General features: G+C 38.9%; 1 protein-coding gene across 2 annotated transcripts in view; it reads left to right on the top strand.

Moving 5' to 3' along the window:
- Nucleotides 1-8257, top strand: part of SPIN1 (spindlin 1) — a 30345-nt gene extending 22088 nt beyond the window's left edge. For both annotated transcript variants that reach the window (XM_062609874.1, XM_062609875.1), the window contains 2 exons: nt 1997-2230; nt 5036-8257. In XM_062609874.1, coding sequence (XP_062465858.1) covers nt 1997-2230; nt 5036-5235 — 434 coding nt within the window. In that variant the 3' untranslated portion in view covers nt 5236-8257. The remainder of the gene's footprint in view (nt 1-1996; nt 2231-5035) is intronic.
- Nucleotides 8258-18856: the final 10599 nt, after the last annotated feature.

Below are 18856 nucleotides of genomic sequence, written 5' to 3'. Positions count from 1 at the left end.
GTTCCCGATGACTGGAGAAAGGGAAATATAACCCCCATTTTCAAGAAGGGGAAAATGGATGACCCAGGGAATTACAGACCAGTCAGTCTCACCTCTGTGCCTGGCAAAATCTTGGAGCAGATTCTCCTGGAAGGCATGCTAAGGCACATGAAAATCAACAAGGTGCTTGGTGACAGCCAGCATGGCTTCACTAAGAGGAAATCCTGCCTGACCTTCTATGATGGGGCCTTCTGTGATGGGGCTACAGAACTGATGGACAGGGGTAGAGCAGTTGATGTCATCTACTTGGACCTCTGTAAAGCGTTTGACACTGTCCCACATGACATCCTTGTCTCTAAATTGGAGAGACATCAATTTGATGGATGGACCACTCAGTGAATAAAGAACTGGCTGGCTGGCCGCATGCAGAGAGTTGTGGTCAATGGCTCAATGTCCAGCTGGAGACCACTAACGAGTGGTGTCCCTCAGGGATCGGTGTTGGGACCGGTCTTGTTTAACATCTTCGTCACTGACATGGACAGTGGGATTGAGTGCACCCTCAGCAAGTTTGCTGATGACACCAAGCTGTGTGGTTCGGTTGATACCCTGGAAGGAAGGAATGCCATCCAGAGGGACCTTGACACACTTGTGAGGTGGGCTGATGCCAACCTTATGAAGTTTAACCATGACAAGTGCAAGGTCCTGCACCTGGGTTGGAACAATCCCAGGCACAGCTACAGGTTGGGCAGAGAAGAGATTCAGAGCAGCCCTGCAGACAAGGACTTGGGGGTGTTGGCTGATGAGAAACTGAACATGAGCCGGCTTCAGTGTGCGCTTGCAGCCCAGAAAGCCAACCGTATCCTGGACTGCATCAAAAGGAGCGTGACCAGCAGGTCCAAGGAGGTGATCCTGCCCCTCTACTCTGCTCTCGTGAGACCTCACTTGGAGCATTGTGTGGAGTTCTGGTGTCCTCAACATAAAAAGAACATGGAACTGTTGGAACAAGGCCAGAGAAGGGCCACGAGGATGATCAGGGTTCTGGAGCACCTCCCATATGAAGACAGGCTGAGAAAGTTGGGGCTGTTCAGCCTGGAGAAGAGAAGGCTGCATGGAGACGTCCTAGCAGCCTTCCAGTATCTGAAGGGGGCCTATAGGGATGTTGGGGAGGGACTCTTCCTTAGGGACTATAGTGATAGGACAAGGGGTAATGGGTTAAAACTTAAACAGGGGAAGTTTAGATTGGATATAAGAAGGAAATTCTTTCCTGTTAGGGTGGTGAGGCACTGGAATAGGTTGCCCAGGGAGGTTGTGAATGCTGTGTCCGTGGCAGTGTTCAAGACCAGGTTGGACGAGGCCTTGGGTGATATGGTTTAGTGTGAGGTGTCCCTGCCTATGGCAGGGGGGTTGGAAGTAGATGATCTTAAGGTCCGTTCCAGCCCTAACTATTCTATGATTCTGTCTTCTGAGTGAAATAACTTGATTAGTAACAAGGCTTTTTGATCCTCAAAATCAGCAAAGTTCAGTGTTTATTTAAGCAAGGAATTACTAATTCATAAATAAAATAAGCTGGTGCTTCTTCTGGCTGCAGAGCAATTGGTAGCAGTCTCTAGAGTGGCATTAGAGGGAACAAAACCCCAAAGTGTCATTCATAACTTCATAGAATTCTTTTATGATTGGCCTGTCTTTCTCTTCTCCGCTGCCTGCCTCTCTCCCCATCCAGTGTCTAGTTAAAATACAAAGAGCCTTCTCTGCTGTGGCCTCAGTTATCTCCCTTTACCTTCCATTTACCCTTGATTGCTTAACCATAGGGAGTACAATGGTGTATTGTTACTTTAGTAAGATTTTGAGCTTCTGCAGCTCTTCAATAGTAAATTCTCTGGAATGGACAGTATTTGTTTTGTATACAAATTGACTTCCAAACAAAAGCTGCTTATAAGTCAGGGTAAAGGTTATTTTTCACAAAGACATAGGTAATAGCTGTGCATTTGAATGAACTTACAAAATGCTGTCATTTCAGCTTCATCTCGAATTAGTGATGCCCACCTGGCAGACACAATGATTGGTAAAGCTGTGGAACATATGTTTGAGACAGAGGATGGCTCAAAAGATGAATGGAGGGGGATGGTTTTGGCTCGAGCTCCTATTATGAACACGTGGTTTTATATTACCTACGAGAAAGATCCCGTCTTGTACATGTACCAACTCTTAGATGATTATAAAGAAGGCGACCTTCGCATTATGCCTGATTCAAGTAAGTAACCCAGTTACTGTTTTCTTCTAGAAAGTGGTAGCTTTTTGTATTAATCTTGGCTGTGTTTTATTTATGGACAGGAGAAATGAAAAAGATCTTGTTTGTTACTCTGGTCATTGCCTTTTTTATTCTTTTTTTTTTTTTTTCCTAAGGATAACAGCTAACAAAGGTTATGGCACAACAAAGAACATCTGTGTTAACTGCTGAAATTTTACTTTTATCAGCAGTGACATATGCAGGCAAAATCATTTTCCATAGTTATTCCTAATTCTGGTGAAAATAGCTACGTCCTACTGTGGATGAGTTTCTACTTGGATTTCTTAATGAAACTGACAAACCAGAAGTTTTCCACTGTTGTTTTCTGGCAGAAGTACCTCAGCTCATCCAAATGGCACTTGACTTGTGTTTCTGAAGCATTTCTTCTGGGAGTAGTGTTTTGGGACCAGCTAATAGATTCATTTTGTTGGGCTAGGTGTCTTCAGTGTGAAAAACTTCTGAGTAGTTTCTTGGGGGAAAGAAGTACTAATCTTGTAAAAATTAATTTTCTCTCACATATTTCAACACACTAGCAAGAAGGATATTTCAGATTGAGGGATATTTTTTTCCTCCCTTCTTGAAATGAAAGTCATTGGGACTTTCCCGATTAATTTAGAAGGATTTTTCACAGAATCAGTATTGTTCAAGAGATTCGAATAGCCAGTGCAAAGAGGGGGACTGGGGACGAAGGGGAAAGAACTAAAAAATGCTTGTAAAGAATACTTTTTTATTTCTTCCATTTACCTAAAACAGACTCTGCGAAAGGGGAAATCTGGGCTTTAAAGAAAATTAATAATTAGGTAACTGTAGTGGTTGGCTACATAGTGCTTTACAGAAGTATTGATTACAGCCAGTTTGTGGAGTTTGAGACTCTTGTCCTTCAGGTCTAGCACTGATAACAATCTGCTGGCTGTGGCACTTACTTACGTGTCTGTAGTTAATCATCTGTGTTTAGATATTTATTTTTTTTTCCCCACCCTTAATAGCTGTTAGGAGGGGGGAGAAAAAACATATTTGCTACTTGTAAAGAGTGATCCACAAATGTTAATGGAAAAGTGACCTTCCTTGTCCTGAAGAAAATAAAGCAAGCTCTTTCAGATTTGAACCTTCAGTTAACTTGTTCTTTATCTTAACTGTTTAAAAGTACTTGGAATGTATTTAAAGTCTGCTTTGTTTTCTTGCACCTTTGGGGGTAGGGATGGGGAAAGAGCTTATGTGCTTTCCTTCCATTTAAGATCTGATTGGTTTTAGTGCACCTTTTCATTCATGCTCACCACCAGACTATTTACTGCTTACCTGTTTATGAAACACTCTTTAAGTATTTGCCACCTTCACTGAATCTAAATGCTTTCCAGATCTTTTTAATTGTGTCCTGAAGTGAATGATTGAGTGTTAACAGTATTATTTTTCAAATCAGGTTTTAGACTACTATCTGGGAAGTACATCTATAAATTTGGTGGAACTTGCCACAGTAGTTATATTTCTAGGGAGCGCTCTCTTTTCAAAGACAGGTTTCGCATATGTCAAGAGACCAAAATTTGGATAATTCCTGTAAAACTTTTCTTCATGATGGGAAAATGTGTTGCTGGATCTGATACTAAAACTTGGTCAATACTTTGTAATTCGTTTTGAATGCAAATGTAAGAGTTCATCTTGCATCTTTGCCAAGGAGACTGTTCACATAAAACTGGTATTAAGAAGATAATAGCCACATGTGCTAGTGCATTTACAGAGGTACTGAAACAAAAATTGAAAGAGGAACTTCTCAAGTTTGTGGAAGAATCTTAAGTGTAAGCCAGTCTGTTAATTCCATGATGTTTTGGGCTTTTTTATTTGCGAGCTCTTTCACAGTTCTCAGAACAGAAAAGGAAATGGGTGAACTCTGTACAGGTTGCTTAATGTGAACTTGGAATAAAAATATTAATTTAAAAGCTTAAGATTTCTATAATAAAAAGCTACATCAGGTGTGACCTTTACTAAGAAATTTCCTTACTGTGATACAAAACAGAGGTTTACCTAAACTGGTCAAAAAGGAAGACAAACTGAGAAAATACGTTGTGGTTAGCTTCCAGTTCTCCAGTACTGTCTTTTCACCTACTGTCACATTTGTTTTGTGATCAGGTTGTAACCAACCCCTTGGTAAATAGTATGTTACAGGTCATGCATTTTTGTACCCAAATCAGGCATAGGCATAATCTGTAATACAAGGATATTCTGGGTAAGTTTTGCCAGACAAGAAAATAACATGGTTAGACTTTATCCACAGCATTACTCCACTATGGAGTCCAAAGCCTCTTTTCATGAGGAGTTTACACTTGCACTTTAGAAGAGATGTTTTAGTTGCAGTGGTGTGCATGCATTGAAACACTGAATAATGCATGTGGGAAGAGGTAGATTTCAGTTTGGCTGCCTTTCTGCTAAGGAGGCCAGTGCCTTTTTCTGGTAGTGGCTTAAATTAATTATCCACAGAGATTTTCTATAATGTGTGGATAAACATTCATGTCAAAGGCTTTACTTCTCTTACCAATCAGAGTGCCATTTTTGTCTTAAAAAAATGAAGACAATTCTACTCAAAAGTTCATCTGCAACTGCAGTTTCTAGAAGCATGGCAATCATTAGATACTTGTCTGAACAAAACTAACTTTCTGCATACCCTGTATTTAAAAATTCTGATAATTCCATGTGAGTTTTAAAGGAGACTCTGCAGTAGTTTTCCATATTGAAAAATTCCATTAATGTCTATCAAAATACACTGGTTTTGTGTTACAGATGACTCACCTCCTGCAGAACGGGAACCAGGTGAAGTTGTGGACAGCCTGGTAGGCAAACAAGTGGAATATGCCAAAGAAGATGGCTCAAAAAGGACTGGCATGGTCATTCATCAAGTTGAAGCCAAACCATCTGTCTATTTCATCAAGTTTGATGATGATTTCCATATTTATGTCTACGATTTGGTGAAGACATCCTAGACATCATTGTGAACTTTTGCCAAATTTGTGGAACTGTTAAATGTAAAATTTGTAGACACAAAGACTTGACTGCTTTCCAGTTTAATGAAAGCTTAAATGTCCCTGCGAACCCACAATCTCTGCCAGCAAAACTGTTTTGTTCTGAATAATATAAACAAATGTGACATTTTGTGTAAGAGAGCTCCTTTTGGTGAAGGAAGTTGATATATTTGGGCAGGAGGGAGTTAAAAGCAAAGAACAGCTGCAAATTCAAGCTGTGTAAAGTTGATCTAGTATTGTAACCATTAATCTAAATTTTTTCATAGATTTTAACTTTTTCTTCAACTTTGCACTCACTTGTTCAACTGCCACATGCAGGTGTAGTTTGATATTTTGATATGCCTTCTTTTGTAACATTAAATTTAATTTTTTGGCTACTAGCAGTCCTTGTTTTCAGGGTTGGGACAGAGGTGACTTTTTTGAAAGGTTTCAACAGTTCAGCATTGAGGAGTGCCTAACCCAAGTAACATCAGTCTGCTGTGTTTCTACACTTTGTTTCGAATTTAGCTTTTTAAGAACTTGCAGTACATAGGAATACTTGTGCATTTTTACTAGTCACAGGGCAGTAGGATACCAAGTGTTGGTCTTAATGCATCTTTCAGTGAAAAGGCTTTAAACTATAAAAATGCATTTAATCTGTATAACCAATTAATTAGAAAATGCAGGTTAATGGCCCATACTGACAAGTTGTAGGAACCAGTAAAATACATGCCACAAGGCTGCCTTCAATCCTAAATGTTGTACTTCTTTCTTTCGTTATACACACTTCTTAGCAAAACCCAAGTGCTTGGTGCCACAACTTTAACAGTATATATGCTACTTCAGAAGACTTTAGACTACACATTGGCAATCAGTAGTCTCTTACTTAATATCAGAACCTAGCAACCTGAATGTTTATGTGTGGACTCAGAAGCCTAACAGTAGTTAAATAAATAAATACAATCTCATGCCAAGGGAGTGGGGAGGGGGTGTCCTTTCACATTCAAGATTTACTTTAGGGAAGGAGAAGCATTTGTTGCCTTCTGCTCAGTCTGTTGCATTTCTTTGTTTTGTTCTTAACCATTTTGGTTCAGGAAGGCATCTTCCCAATTAATTCTTTTTCTGGCTTTTCCACATAAGGAGTGTCTGGACAAATCTACAGCTTAAACCTGTTGCCTTTTGTGGTATACATTGTACTTGCTTTGAGGTATGCTGTTAACATGAATTTCATTCTATGAACACTAGAGTTCTGCATGCCAGTGGTGTACTATCTGATGGAAGCTGTAGGTAGTCTCAGTGGTTCAGTCATCTGCATTAGATTGTGGATGTAAATAGCAGCCCACAACAGCAAAATCCTGTCATAGTTTTAATCTTGCAAGTTAGTTGTAAAGGTTTTCAAGTAGAGAATTTTAAGTATGGCAGTCTTTAAAAGCATGAGAACTGCAACAAGGATCGGCACAGCAACAAAATCGTCATGGTACATTAAGGCAGAGCTCTGCAATTTTCAAAGAACTGCTTCACAGAAATACAGTATGTGAAGACAGTCAACACTGTTGATGGAAGGAACAAATACTCTGATAATCCAACCATATGCCATTAGTGGAAGGATGCAGGAGAGATGCTGTTAATCGGAGATCAGAGGTCCGAGTGACCTCTGTTGTGGGTATTCTTGATATTGAAGACTCAGTGGTTTAAGCCCCTTTGTCAACTTTTTTGCCTGATTTCATATTTTAGCCTTAAGGCTTGTGCCTCATTATGCTGTTGAATGGTAATAAATACTCTCCATATAAATATGATACCTTAATTCTTTGTCCATTGCTATTATATTGCATATGTCCAGTATTTCATCATGGGCAACCAAAGGCAGGCTGTTGTCTTTCAGTGAATAGCTTCTCAATGCAGTCCTTAAGCACTAGGTACCCAAGTCGTAAACGTTCCTTGCGTTTTGAACAAAGCAGATTTGCAACACAGTGTTTTCATCCTGCAGATCTGTTATGTGTTTTCTATTGACTCTTAAGAGTCCTGCATGTAAATCTCAAAGCTGAGCCTGGCTCCATGAGCCCAAGTTGATATCTGTGGCACAAGAATGAGTGAGTGTATTGATTATACACAAGATACATGAATAACCTAGTACACTGAACTTTATGCTATACATCTGAGGATTACAAGGTTTGTTTTGAAATATCTGAGGTTTAGGTCTACTGGAACATTTTTAGCATTAGGCTTGCATTTGTGGGTTTTCTGCAAGCCTCTTGGATACACCATGTATTCTGCCAATTAGAGTATAATCTATAAACTGTAAATTTAATGGTTGTTTTTTGATGTCCCCATTGTCTGTTCAGTGGGTATTTCTTTTCATCTTTTATTTTGCCTCTTTTTTTTTTTTTTTAATAGCTTAGACCACCATTTTTGAGGCTTGAGACTAATTCCACTCCCTGCCCATCTGCTTTGGGCTTTGTTTTAGGCTCATGTTTCAGATCTGCATGCAGTGCTTGCGTTACCCTGGTAACTAAATGTTGGTTCCTTGTTATAGGGGTTCAACATTACTTTCCAAAACCACATAGGGCTTGTGATGGCACAAGCCATGGATCTTTGTATAAAAGTTATTCGCCTTTCACATTTACCTGCTGTAGTATTGTTGTATATTGTGTGTGTGCGTGTGTGTGATGTCAGGCTGCCATGTAAAACTTTCTAAAGGGAAAAAAAAATTAAATGCAGACCATCCTTTTTTGCATGCTTAGAGGGTTAGAACATTCAATGTAACAAACTAAAGTTGCATGTTAAAATGTTTAGGTTTTTGTTTTGTTCCGTTTTTATTTTGTGTTCAGTTTTTTGTGAATTTGCTTATTGTGCTGTTTTAATGGTTGTTAGTAGGATTAAATGCACCGGTGAGACGAGCATAGTGCCAACAGAAGGTAATTTTCCAGTTGTATGTGTCATACAGCATTTGAAGGGACCAAGTATTCTGTTACAGAAAAAATAAAATTGCAGTTGATTAACAAAACACTACATTTTTCTTCTTTCTTTTGAGTGCCAATCCCTAAACAATGTTGGAGTAGGCTATGGTGAAAACCCTTTTTGGGTTTTTTGGTTGGTTGATTTTTGTTGGGGTTTTAGATTGGTTTTTTTTTTGTTTTGTTTCTTTGGTTGTTTTTGGGGGGTTTGTTTTGTCTGGTTTTTCTTTTTTTTTTTATAGCTAGAAGCCTTCTTTAAGGAAATTATTTTAAAATGGAGGCTTTATCTTCAGGTAGAATTGACTTCCGTTGCTTCAGGGGAAAAAAATCGTGGTAAAAACAGTTTCTGGTTCCTTGAAAATGCTGTGCTTTTTGTATTTTACATCATTAGTGCAATTTGGATGGTTCTTGGTATGTGTATAGTTCAAAGGTCTTCGTGTTCACATTTTTAAATTAGGTAATGACTTCATCGTTAGAGCTTGGTTTCATTATTTTTATTTTATTTTGAACAATGTAGACAGTTCCCTGTTCTCTGCATTTAGAAGTATAAACACTTTAAATCTGTTACTTAATTCTGTAAGTAATTTTTATAATTATGATGTAACTCTATCCTTAAAACATTTAAAATAAACCCTTTATGTGCAACTTACGACTGTAAACTTTGTTCTCATGAGCAAAACGTAGCGGCGTGATTTCCAATTGTGAAGAAGCAGTTTCTTCAGTTTTCTAATTAAACAGGATTTATTATTTTAATGCTGAGCCATGTATGCTAGTATAGATAGTACTTGCCCCATGAAGCAAGTTTGCTTTTTCCAAGTAAGTATAAATGCTGATAAGATAGAACTTGGCAAAGGTGAAACACTGCTTAAACTGTATTTTACCAAACACAGAAACACTCCCCTCCAGGGGATTATGCAAGTCTGTGAAGGAGTCTGTTTCCATATGATAAAAAAGTATTTCAGCCGCTGGAAACAGCAGAAGCATTTGATAGTGTTTATGTGATACATTAGACTGCTTTGAATTAATAAAATTCAAAATGAAGCACACTTTTTATAAATGATAAGCATAGTTGATCTGAATTAGAGGTGATGAACAAAGGCAATAACAGATGCAGATTTTTTTAAAGTCACATAAGTTGTTATAATTAATGCATTAGAATTAATATTGTTATGTTGTTAAGGCAGATTTCAATATTGAACAGGATTTATTTATTCCTACCTCATTTCTGATAACAAAGAGGAAAGTGTTACATGGATACCCCAGAATACATTTTTTGACATCAAGCTTGGTGCCAAGTGTTGAAGATACTGAAGATCTTTGGGCATGCCAGCTTACAGTTGGGATGAATACCCAAGTCTCTTCAGTTCCCTTAGATCAGTGTCCTATTTATTGCATCCTGTTGCCTGAGAGGTTGGTCCCAGTGAAGATTTATGTTGTGTACATCTGCCAGTTAGGGAGAGTCTTGAGGCTTTGCTTTAACAAAAGTACCCCATCCAAAAAGCACATGTTCTGTGTGAGCTGGCTACATTAAATTATAGTTAAAAATAGACAACACTAATTTTTTATGACTAATCCCTGAACCTGTTCTTTATTGCAGCTGGTGAGCCACCCTCAGTCTTGTAGCATCAATTGTCATCATATAGGAAGGAGCTTTATGAAAACTAAAAACTTCTGTTCTCTGTTACTCTAGTAATGAAACTGCCCCTGAAAGCTGGTTACTTGCTAAGCTCCTTCGCAAGCAGCTCGAATGTCAATGCTTTGAAGACAGTAACGTCCCACAGATATAGGAGAGTGGGGGTAGGAGTCCTGCCTGGAGCTACAGCCTTAATACTACTGTATACTGTTTTCATATGTGTCAGGCTCCTCCTTGTGCATATGAACAGTTTATACTTTCAGAAAAATAGCTTCTCGCTGCTCAGTGAGTTACTTATTTTGAAACCAGTATTTTCAAAACTAGTCATGCTGTAAGCAGTGGAGCCACTGAGGACTTCAGTGGACTCCCATTATATTTTTGAAAGGATAAGCTTTAGTAAGGATATTTTGGAGAAGGCTGGGCTGCTGCAATTTAAGCTCATTAAAGTCTAAAAGGAGAGGTGTGCTCATTCATCCTCAAGCACTGCCTAATAACATATTTTCACTTTTTTCACACACTTAGAAGCAGTTTTTTCAATGTGTATATTTTCTTTTTTGGTAAGTTCTTGTCTTGGAGTGTTACATCACTCTCTGCCAGAATCAATACCTTACCATTTTAATTCATTTCAGGATAGGCAGCTTGGGAAAGCTATCAGGCTACTAAGCACTTCTTCCAAGCTCTGTGCTTCCCAGTTTAATAACTGCCTGTGAATTCCCTGATACTTCCTCCAAAGTCAGAGTGCAGAACTACATATGCACAACATACCAGCTGGGTTCTCAGCAGTGTAAGTAAGCTGGTGTCAACTTAAATCTTCCCTGTTCTGCTTAGATGTTGATTTTGTATTTCTGCACGCTATTTTTCTGAAATGTTATGATTTGCATAACTTCACTTGTACACAGTGTAAATGGTTTTCCAGCCTGACGGTTAAAAAACCCATATGCTTTGGTGCTGTTTCAACCCATCCCCATGCAATTAATCCTTAAGTTTATTTGTATTCAGTGGAATCTGACTTCTACAAGTCCTTTTTGAACATTTGGGTGCATTTTGGTGCCGCATTGTTCCTCAGGTCTGCACTATAGACTAATCTGTTAGAAGCTGATGTTGGTAATGAATGTGGACATCTGCACATTGATTTCAGCAAACTTCTTTGGTTACTTCTTAATCATGTTCCACCCAGTCCTGACATCTGAGTAATCGACAGCTTTAAATGCATATTCATGTTATTGTCATGTAAACAGCCACTATTTTGGGAGAGGAGACTATTAAATTTGTGTGGAAGTTTGCTCAGTAACAGGGCAGCACTGAGTGTGAAAAAGGGCTTTACCCATTTCACTCAACTGGATTTTGGGATGATGATTTTTAGTCCCATTACACTAACTAGCTACACATGGTATATACTCACCTTTGAACTGGACTGTATGATGACTTCTTAAATTACCTTCACAAAGACTTTTACAATTGGAGTCATGCAGTGGGAATACTGGTCATGCTTTCCATAAAAGTTCAAATTAATTTGATTTTACAACACTGAATAGTAACTCCTACCTATTTTTAACTTACAGAAGCAGGTGTCTAACTTAAACTCTCATGAATTTAATGAATCAAAAACCAAAGTAACCTTTTAAGCTGTTAGAACAAAACAAATCAATGCTAACAGCAAAAGCACTGGAGAAGAAACCTGTAATGATTCAAAGGTTATGTTCAAAAATATAAAAAGGATCGAAATAGCAAGTTTTAGAAGTACTTTTCTGTTACATCACCACACGTTTCATTAGGGAAGGTGTCTTGCTGGGAATCCTCGTTAATGTCTGGCTTTGTTCACCCATTCACAGTCTTCTGCCTTAAATGGAAACTCATTCTGCCTGACACAAAACTCTCTGCTATTATAAGTGTGGCTCAGTGTGTTTTCTACTCAGAACCTGGCAGATGGGAAGAACAAAATGAAACAGTGGAGTTATGGTGCCATTTCCTGAAAAAGCGAGGCAGAAAAGCTAACTACTCTGATTCAGAACTTGTGATGGCAGGAAAAAAAATAAAAATGGACCCAGCATATACTGATCGTGAGCTGAGAACATGAGTTTATTTCAGATGAATGGAAGTAAGACTGACCAAGAAGATGCTCATAAAAATAAAATGTTTTTACAGAGCACAAAAGGAAATTACTAATTCTTGCCTAAGATGGACAATTCTTTCTAATGCTGTAAGTCCGAACATCATTATCCTGATCTTAACTTGGTATTACAAGGCTAGCAGTGTATGTGGGAGAAGATTCATAGCATTTTGTCTTCCACAGAATTAGTTTAATAAACAGAAATTCTCACATAGAAGACATAAGTTATGCAGGCAAATGGCCCAAATCAACATTATATGTACTCTGAAGTCTGAATTTTTAGTTCAGCAAACAGCACTTGCAGACTACAAAATTCTAACTACCTAAATTACTACTAATTATTACTAACCAATCATATTCCTACAGATAATCTGAAAGTGTAGAAACAGAGGTCTGAATTGCTTGAGATGTTTATAGAATGCTGTCATGGGTAGAAGGAAGGAAATGCTTGAAGAATGATAAAAATGTCACTGCAGAAGATCTGTGATACATGTGTTCATATCCCTGAAAACCATTTTTTACTACATGCTTTATGCTGAGATGCTCCTCTGTGGATTAAAACCTGTTTTTTACATTCAATATATGTTCTAGATTGAAAAGATGAGCAATGCTGATGACTTTGTCCACTGTGAGTCAATAAAAACGAAGTACATACTGTGCTGCTGGAGATGAAATTTGAATCCTGTAGATACCTGTTTTTCCATAAACTAACTGATTATATTACTGGCAAGGATCTTAGAAATAACTAATGCAATTTTGTTTGGTTTGTGTTGCTTTTGTTTATCTTACTGGGATAAATCATTGATCCTGGCAGGGTAAAGGTGCAGAATAACCACCAGAGAAAATGGTGCTATGGAGTGAAGAAGTCACCTGGCCAATGGACTGACAATGGTCCAGTCACCTGGACTGCCTTTTGGGATGGCAGTAAGACAGCAGGCACCACCAAGGTAGAGCAGCAACCAAACCCACTTTTTATAAGGCCCTATCATAGCTACAGAGATATAGATACTTAGTTATGAAGCAATAATCCTTTAATCACTGGGCTAAATTAAAGTTGGCCCTGTCCCATGCCATAGTGCCCTCTTTGCAAGGTGGTTAATAACCCATGACGAAGGCTCTGCCTTGATGCTGTGGTGTAGAGGAGTCCTATCTCAATCTGTTACTTGCTTTCAAGGCCCAAGTCCATCTCACAGGAAGGATTTGTGCCACAGCCAACTGGGGATGCAGAATGCGATGTGGTTTTGTTAGAAAAAGAGTGAAATTTTACGTTAAAATAATTATATAGAGCAATAGAAATTACTATATTAGAAAAGTTCGAATCAATAGTAGACTTCTGTATATTAGAAGAATGTTGTAACTTTGCTGTTCTGTATCTTAGTTACTTTATAACCAAACACCACAATGGTACCCTTAGCAGTAGAAACTAACATAACCACAAGAAGAACACAGGAGTCTGGCTTAAGACTTTGTAGTTTAGAACAAGGAACTGTGCATACAGACGTTCATAATTTTTGTATTGCTTAAAAGGAAGCTTTGTCTAGAAATAGAAACCATGTACCTTAAGCAGCAGAAAATTTCATCTCTGCAATATTGGTGGTTTTTTGAAATCATTGCAACATAAAAGGACAGGCCAAGTGAGGATGTGAGAATGCTGGCGTCCACATAATGGTTGGGGCCTGTCCAAAGAACGGAAAGGTGAACAGAACAAGGTGAGGAAGACTTCTTACTTCATCTGAGGAAGACTTTTTAGCTCATCGGGAGGACCACCAGAGGGGGCTGCGCAAGCGCAGAAGAGGCTGATGTCGAAATGGACTAATGAAGTAATCCTTGATGCATATGTATTAGTTAATGTAGCAACACATGTTGAATATGCATTAATTGCGAAACTTTTATGCATAAATTGTGAACACGATGTGACAGGGTCAGAACCATATTTGGGTGCGCCCTGGTTCCCGGCGCCTCAATAAAGCACCTCATATAACCATTCCGGTGGTTATGTGTTTGTCTCGATGCTAACAGTTTCACTGTCAATATTGAAGACTTATGTTTTGAGGCTTCTTTAAAACTTAACTCCGTATCTATGCAGGAAACATATCTGCCCTTCTAGCAGCAAATAACCTGCGAAGTAGAGCTTCAGGGTCCTTGCACCCTGGGCCTGACATTCTGCCTCTTCACTGTGTCCCATTTCCAGTGATGTGTTCATGTGGCTTAGCCCCAGAAGGGTCTCTGGAGCAGCCAGTTTTTAGAGTAAACAGCCTTCTGATTTCTTGACTATGAAGAGGATAAAGATGATTGAGTTCAAATAATTATTTCTCTGAATTGTTTCAGCCATAGAACAAATTTTTGGATGAAGTTATTCTTGGGATGCAGGAATGTAATATAGCTGTATTGGGTATACATGTCAAGGTGTTGGCAGTGGGGAGAGCGTAGGGGTAGCCTCTGGGAGAAGAGGCCAGCAGCTGCCCCTGTGTTGGGCACAGCCAGCCCCAGAGACCCACCTCAGGACACAGCTGAGTCCACCAGCCAAGCTGGTGGTGCCTCAGGGAAAGCATATTAGAGAAAGGGTACAAAATGCTGCAAAGAGCTGTGAGAAAGGAGTAAGAATATGAGAGAAACAGCCCTGCAAACACCAGAGTCAGTGAAGATGGAGGGGAGGAGGTGCCTGTGATGCAGACCATGGTGAGGCAGGCTGTGGCCCTGCATCCCAAGGACATCCACCATGGAGCAGATTCAATCTGCAGCTCATGGAGGACCCAATGCTGCAGCCAGGTGGACATGCCCTGAAGGAAACTGCATGTCACAGAGAGTCCATGCTGGAGCAGGCTCATGGTAAGAACTGCAGCCCATGGGGAACCTGCACTGGAGCATTCTGTTCTCAAAGGACTGCAGCCCATGGAAAGGATTCATACTGAATCAGTTTGTGAGAACTGCTTCTGTGGGAGAGCCCCCTTGCTGGACCCGGGGAAAAGAATGAGGAATGAGTAGTAGGGATGGAGTGTTCTGATCTGGTCATACACCGCCCCCCCCCCCCCCCCCGGCTCTGCCTGTACTGTTTGGAGAGCAAATTAATTGGCATTAATTTAATGTCCCCCAGGTCAAGTTTGTCTTGCTTATGATGGTAATTGGTGAGCATTCTCCCTGTCTTTTATCTCAGCTGATGAAGATTTTCATCGTGCTTTCTCTCCCTGTTCTGTTGAGGAGGAGGAAGAATGAGAAACAGCTGGGTGACCCCTCTGGCAGCCAGGCAAGATTAACTCACTACAATAGCATAAGGATTTATTGTACTCAACAACCTTGTTTACGATTCTTGTCCCCCTCCACCACCCCCAAGCTAGGGTAATTTTGTATGTAATTGAAAATGATATGATTATATGAAAAGCAAAGCTAATGCGTCAGAGAGACTATCAGGAGACACCTGAATCTTTGACATATTTAATTCTCCCAATTTAAGCGTCATTTCTGAGCTCTAAAATATAGTCTCTGTTTTCTTAATGAATGTTCAGCTGAAAGATGAGGTCTTCTTTTCCTAGGCTTTTTCTTTCTGTAGTGGAGCTTTCACCCTATGCCAATTTTCCAGTGATGTTTCTTTCTTAATGCAAAAACCACATCATGTTAGCTCTTAATTATTTCTCGGTTTCTAATGGTTTTAGAATGAGACAGTGTGGGACTAAAGGCTAGGAGTGTTATCTGTTCTGGGTATGTCTGTGCAAAGGGAAGGTGATAAGATAAAACTCGTACAATATAAATTACAGCAAATCCCAGCCTTAGAATATCATTCTCTTTATGCAAACAGAAAAAAAAAAAACAAAACAAAACAAACAAACAAACAAAAAAACAGAGATTTCTTATTAAAATCAGGATGCTAGATACAAAATCCCTCCTGGACTCTATGTGCACACCCCTGAGAGAAATGACTGCATCAGGGTCAATCTGCTTTGCCAAAACTCCTATTAGGAGCTCCTACCAGCAGCTCCAACAGCTGTGCTGGCAGCTTGCTTATTTGCAGGAAAGTATTCTAGCTCGCAGCCCTCTAACACTTACATCGGCTTGGCTTTTTTTTTTTTTTTTTTCCCAGGACTTGTTCTTCTGTTAGCTGATAAAGATGTGCATTCAGTGGGAAACTGGAACGAGGGCAGTACAAACCAAGTCTGAGTACTCAAAGCATGCTCTGTCTGTACTGGCATTACATATTATGAGTGCATCAAACATAATAATCTAATAAAACAACAGGTCATTTCAAGTATCTTTTTTAAAGGTGAAGCTGGAAAAAATGTTATTATGCTGAAATGATGCCATTATACATGACGAGCTTTTTGGTACTGTCATCTCTCTTTCTAGAAATAAGAAGAATATAACACTTCTTTAAAATATAACTGTTTCAAATCACCAGAACTGATATATGGCAAATGATCACCTGCAATCCTTGGATTAATTAAATAATTACAAGTCAATCTAACCGGAACAGGGGCCGCTAACAAGATTGGCAGGAGTATGTGCAGGCTGTCTTCTCCAGAACTGAAGCCTCTCATTTGAGTTTTGCCAGAAAAGCATGCGTTTATACAGCAGAGGCCACTTACTTTTATATGTGCCCATCAAATTATTTAAAGCAACTGAAACTACCACCAAAACTCTGGAATCCTTCCTTGTAACAGAATCCTTGTGACAATCAGGACTCCTTCATCCATTAAAAGCTCTGGGAACAAATAGAATTAGATAGTGACTGGTGACTGTAGAGAACTAAAGACTAAGGGTTCCTATTCTACAGGAAGTCTCACGCAGCCTTATACTGCTGATAGCACATAGAAATGCTGGATCTACTATTGGATGATTCTGACCCTGAAAAGGGTGCACCTCGTAAAGAGCTCTTATCACAAAAAAAAAAAAAAAAAAGTCTACTTAATTACACCAGACTGCCAAAAGGATAAAGAATGAAGAGGAAGGAGTGTCCCAAAGCAAACAAACTTGAGCAGAATTTTATTACAGTACTTTTCCACTGCTGCAGGCACCAACGTTGCTCCTTGTTGCCATGCTGCTGCTGAATTGCTTCCCTTTTGTACCTGTCTGGAAGTCAGAAAAGCTACAGCACTGGTATATTTAGATTATCTAAGGCTATCTGGCAATTCGATACACACAAACCAGGATAAAGTTAGAGGCAAAGGATGGTTGAATTGGGGTTTTTGTGCTGCAAGAAGAAATTTGTGTACCTTTGCTATTTTCCCAATATTCAGCATTGCTATGATTTTGAATCCAGGGAACAATGCGAAGAATGTATTTTTTGAAAAGTTGTTGCACTTTTTGTAATAGACTTTTGCTTAGTTGGAATCTATTAATAGGTTTGAGTATCTCCTGATTAAAAGAAAAATATGTTCCTTGCAATCTCTCAATTCCAGCTAATTTACAATTATTTCTAATGGCATCCTGTCCTCTTTGCTGTATGTGCTATTGTTTATTTATGCCAAAAATGCATATTAAGCTGGGACCAAGGGGTATGTTCCAAATGCCAAATAACAATTATTACTTATAATAATTATTACGTGTTGTTTGCAGAAATCTTGTTGCCTAAATAAAGGCAATATTCCTTACCTAAATAGTGTCTTCTGTACTAAAATATTTTGGTTCATTGATATCTGTCACAGCTCCTATTCAGCCATGAATTGGTGCTGGGATCTCATGGTGCCAAGAATACTAAGCTACATCCCAGTATTTCTCCTCTCCTGGAAAAGCAAGAGTCTCTTGTAGCTAGGCTTTGATGTCTGAAGTATATTGTTAGGCACAGAACAGTCTGAATAACAGTAATAAAATTGTGATTTGAAGAACCTATGCACTACTTGTTTGGTTGATTTTCCCATTTGAAAGGAAAAAAAGAATATGTTATTTATTTTGTGTTTGGAGGTTACATAAGGGAAGCAGGTCCAAGAACAGTGAGGAAGGAACATTCACAAAGTATTTGTATTACTGCTGACTATGTAGTAATGACTCGTGTGCTTTGGTCTCATGATCCCAATGGAGGAAAGGGAGTACCAAATGTGGCAGCTGTAAGGATTGCTGTGGATATCCAATAAGTACTTTACTTGGCAGATTGTGTTTGGTAAAATTGATTTTTTGTTTGCTCAGTATTTCTTTGTGCACTGGCTCTTCTCACAGCTCACTGGTTAATGTATTGGGTTGAGACTAAGAACTTTCACTTTTTTCACACTGTACACTGTGGAAAGTAATTTTACCTGTTTCTCATCAACAACTCAGATTATAATAACTCTTTCCTGTAAAGTATATTGATATGTACTGTGAAAATGAATTAAAACCCAGTTACTTCATCTAGTTGTATCAATTTTTCCTACATATTTAACTCTTTCATCCACTGGTGTGTTTCTTTTATCCTGTGCATTCCATCCCTTGATGTCTCTTTTGGGTCTGATTTTTCTGACTGTCTAGTGTTCACACACAGTGGAATTCTCTGTTTTCTAATCTGACTTCTACAGGGATTGTATTCCATATACTTTTGCCCAACCAGTTATCTTGATTGGGTTGGTCATTTCTATTTTTTAATTACTGTATAATTTAGTACATGGTGTGCTAATGATTAAATTGAACACAGGTCTAACAAGCCTTCACCCAGGTAACACTCTCCTTCTAGCAAACAGTCAGCTTTTGCCTTACGACTTCACTGGATGTATATAGGACTTGTCAATGCCAATTGTGTTATGCAGGTATGCATTTCCTATAGACCCCTTAAGAATTACAAGGACATGGAATGTTTGCGTTTCACACCTTTTCACTTAAAAATCCATTATTATGCATGTACCACTAGTTATGAGACTGCTTATTGTGTTTACTGGATCAAATCCTTTACTAGGCAGAACAGTGCCAGCTATAAAAAAGGTGCATGAAGGAAAGAGTGAAGTGTAT

This window comes from Pezoporus occidentalis, unplaced genomic scaffold, assembly GCF_034315485.1.
Source record: "Pezoporus occidentalis ecotype Australia unplaced genomic scaffold, CSIRO_AGI_Poc_V1 ctg141, whole genome shotgun sequence".
NCBI classification, from domain to species: Eukaryota; Metazoa; Chordata; class Aves; order Psittaciformes; family Psittacidae; genus Pezoporus; species Pezoporus occidentalis.
Note: the sequence above shows the minus strand (reverse complement) of the source record. Positions and strands in the feature narration are given on the sequence as shown.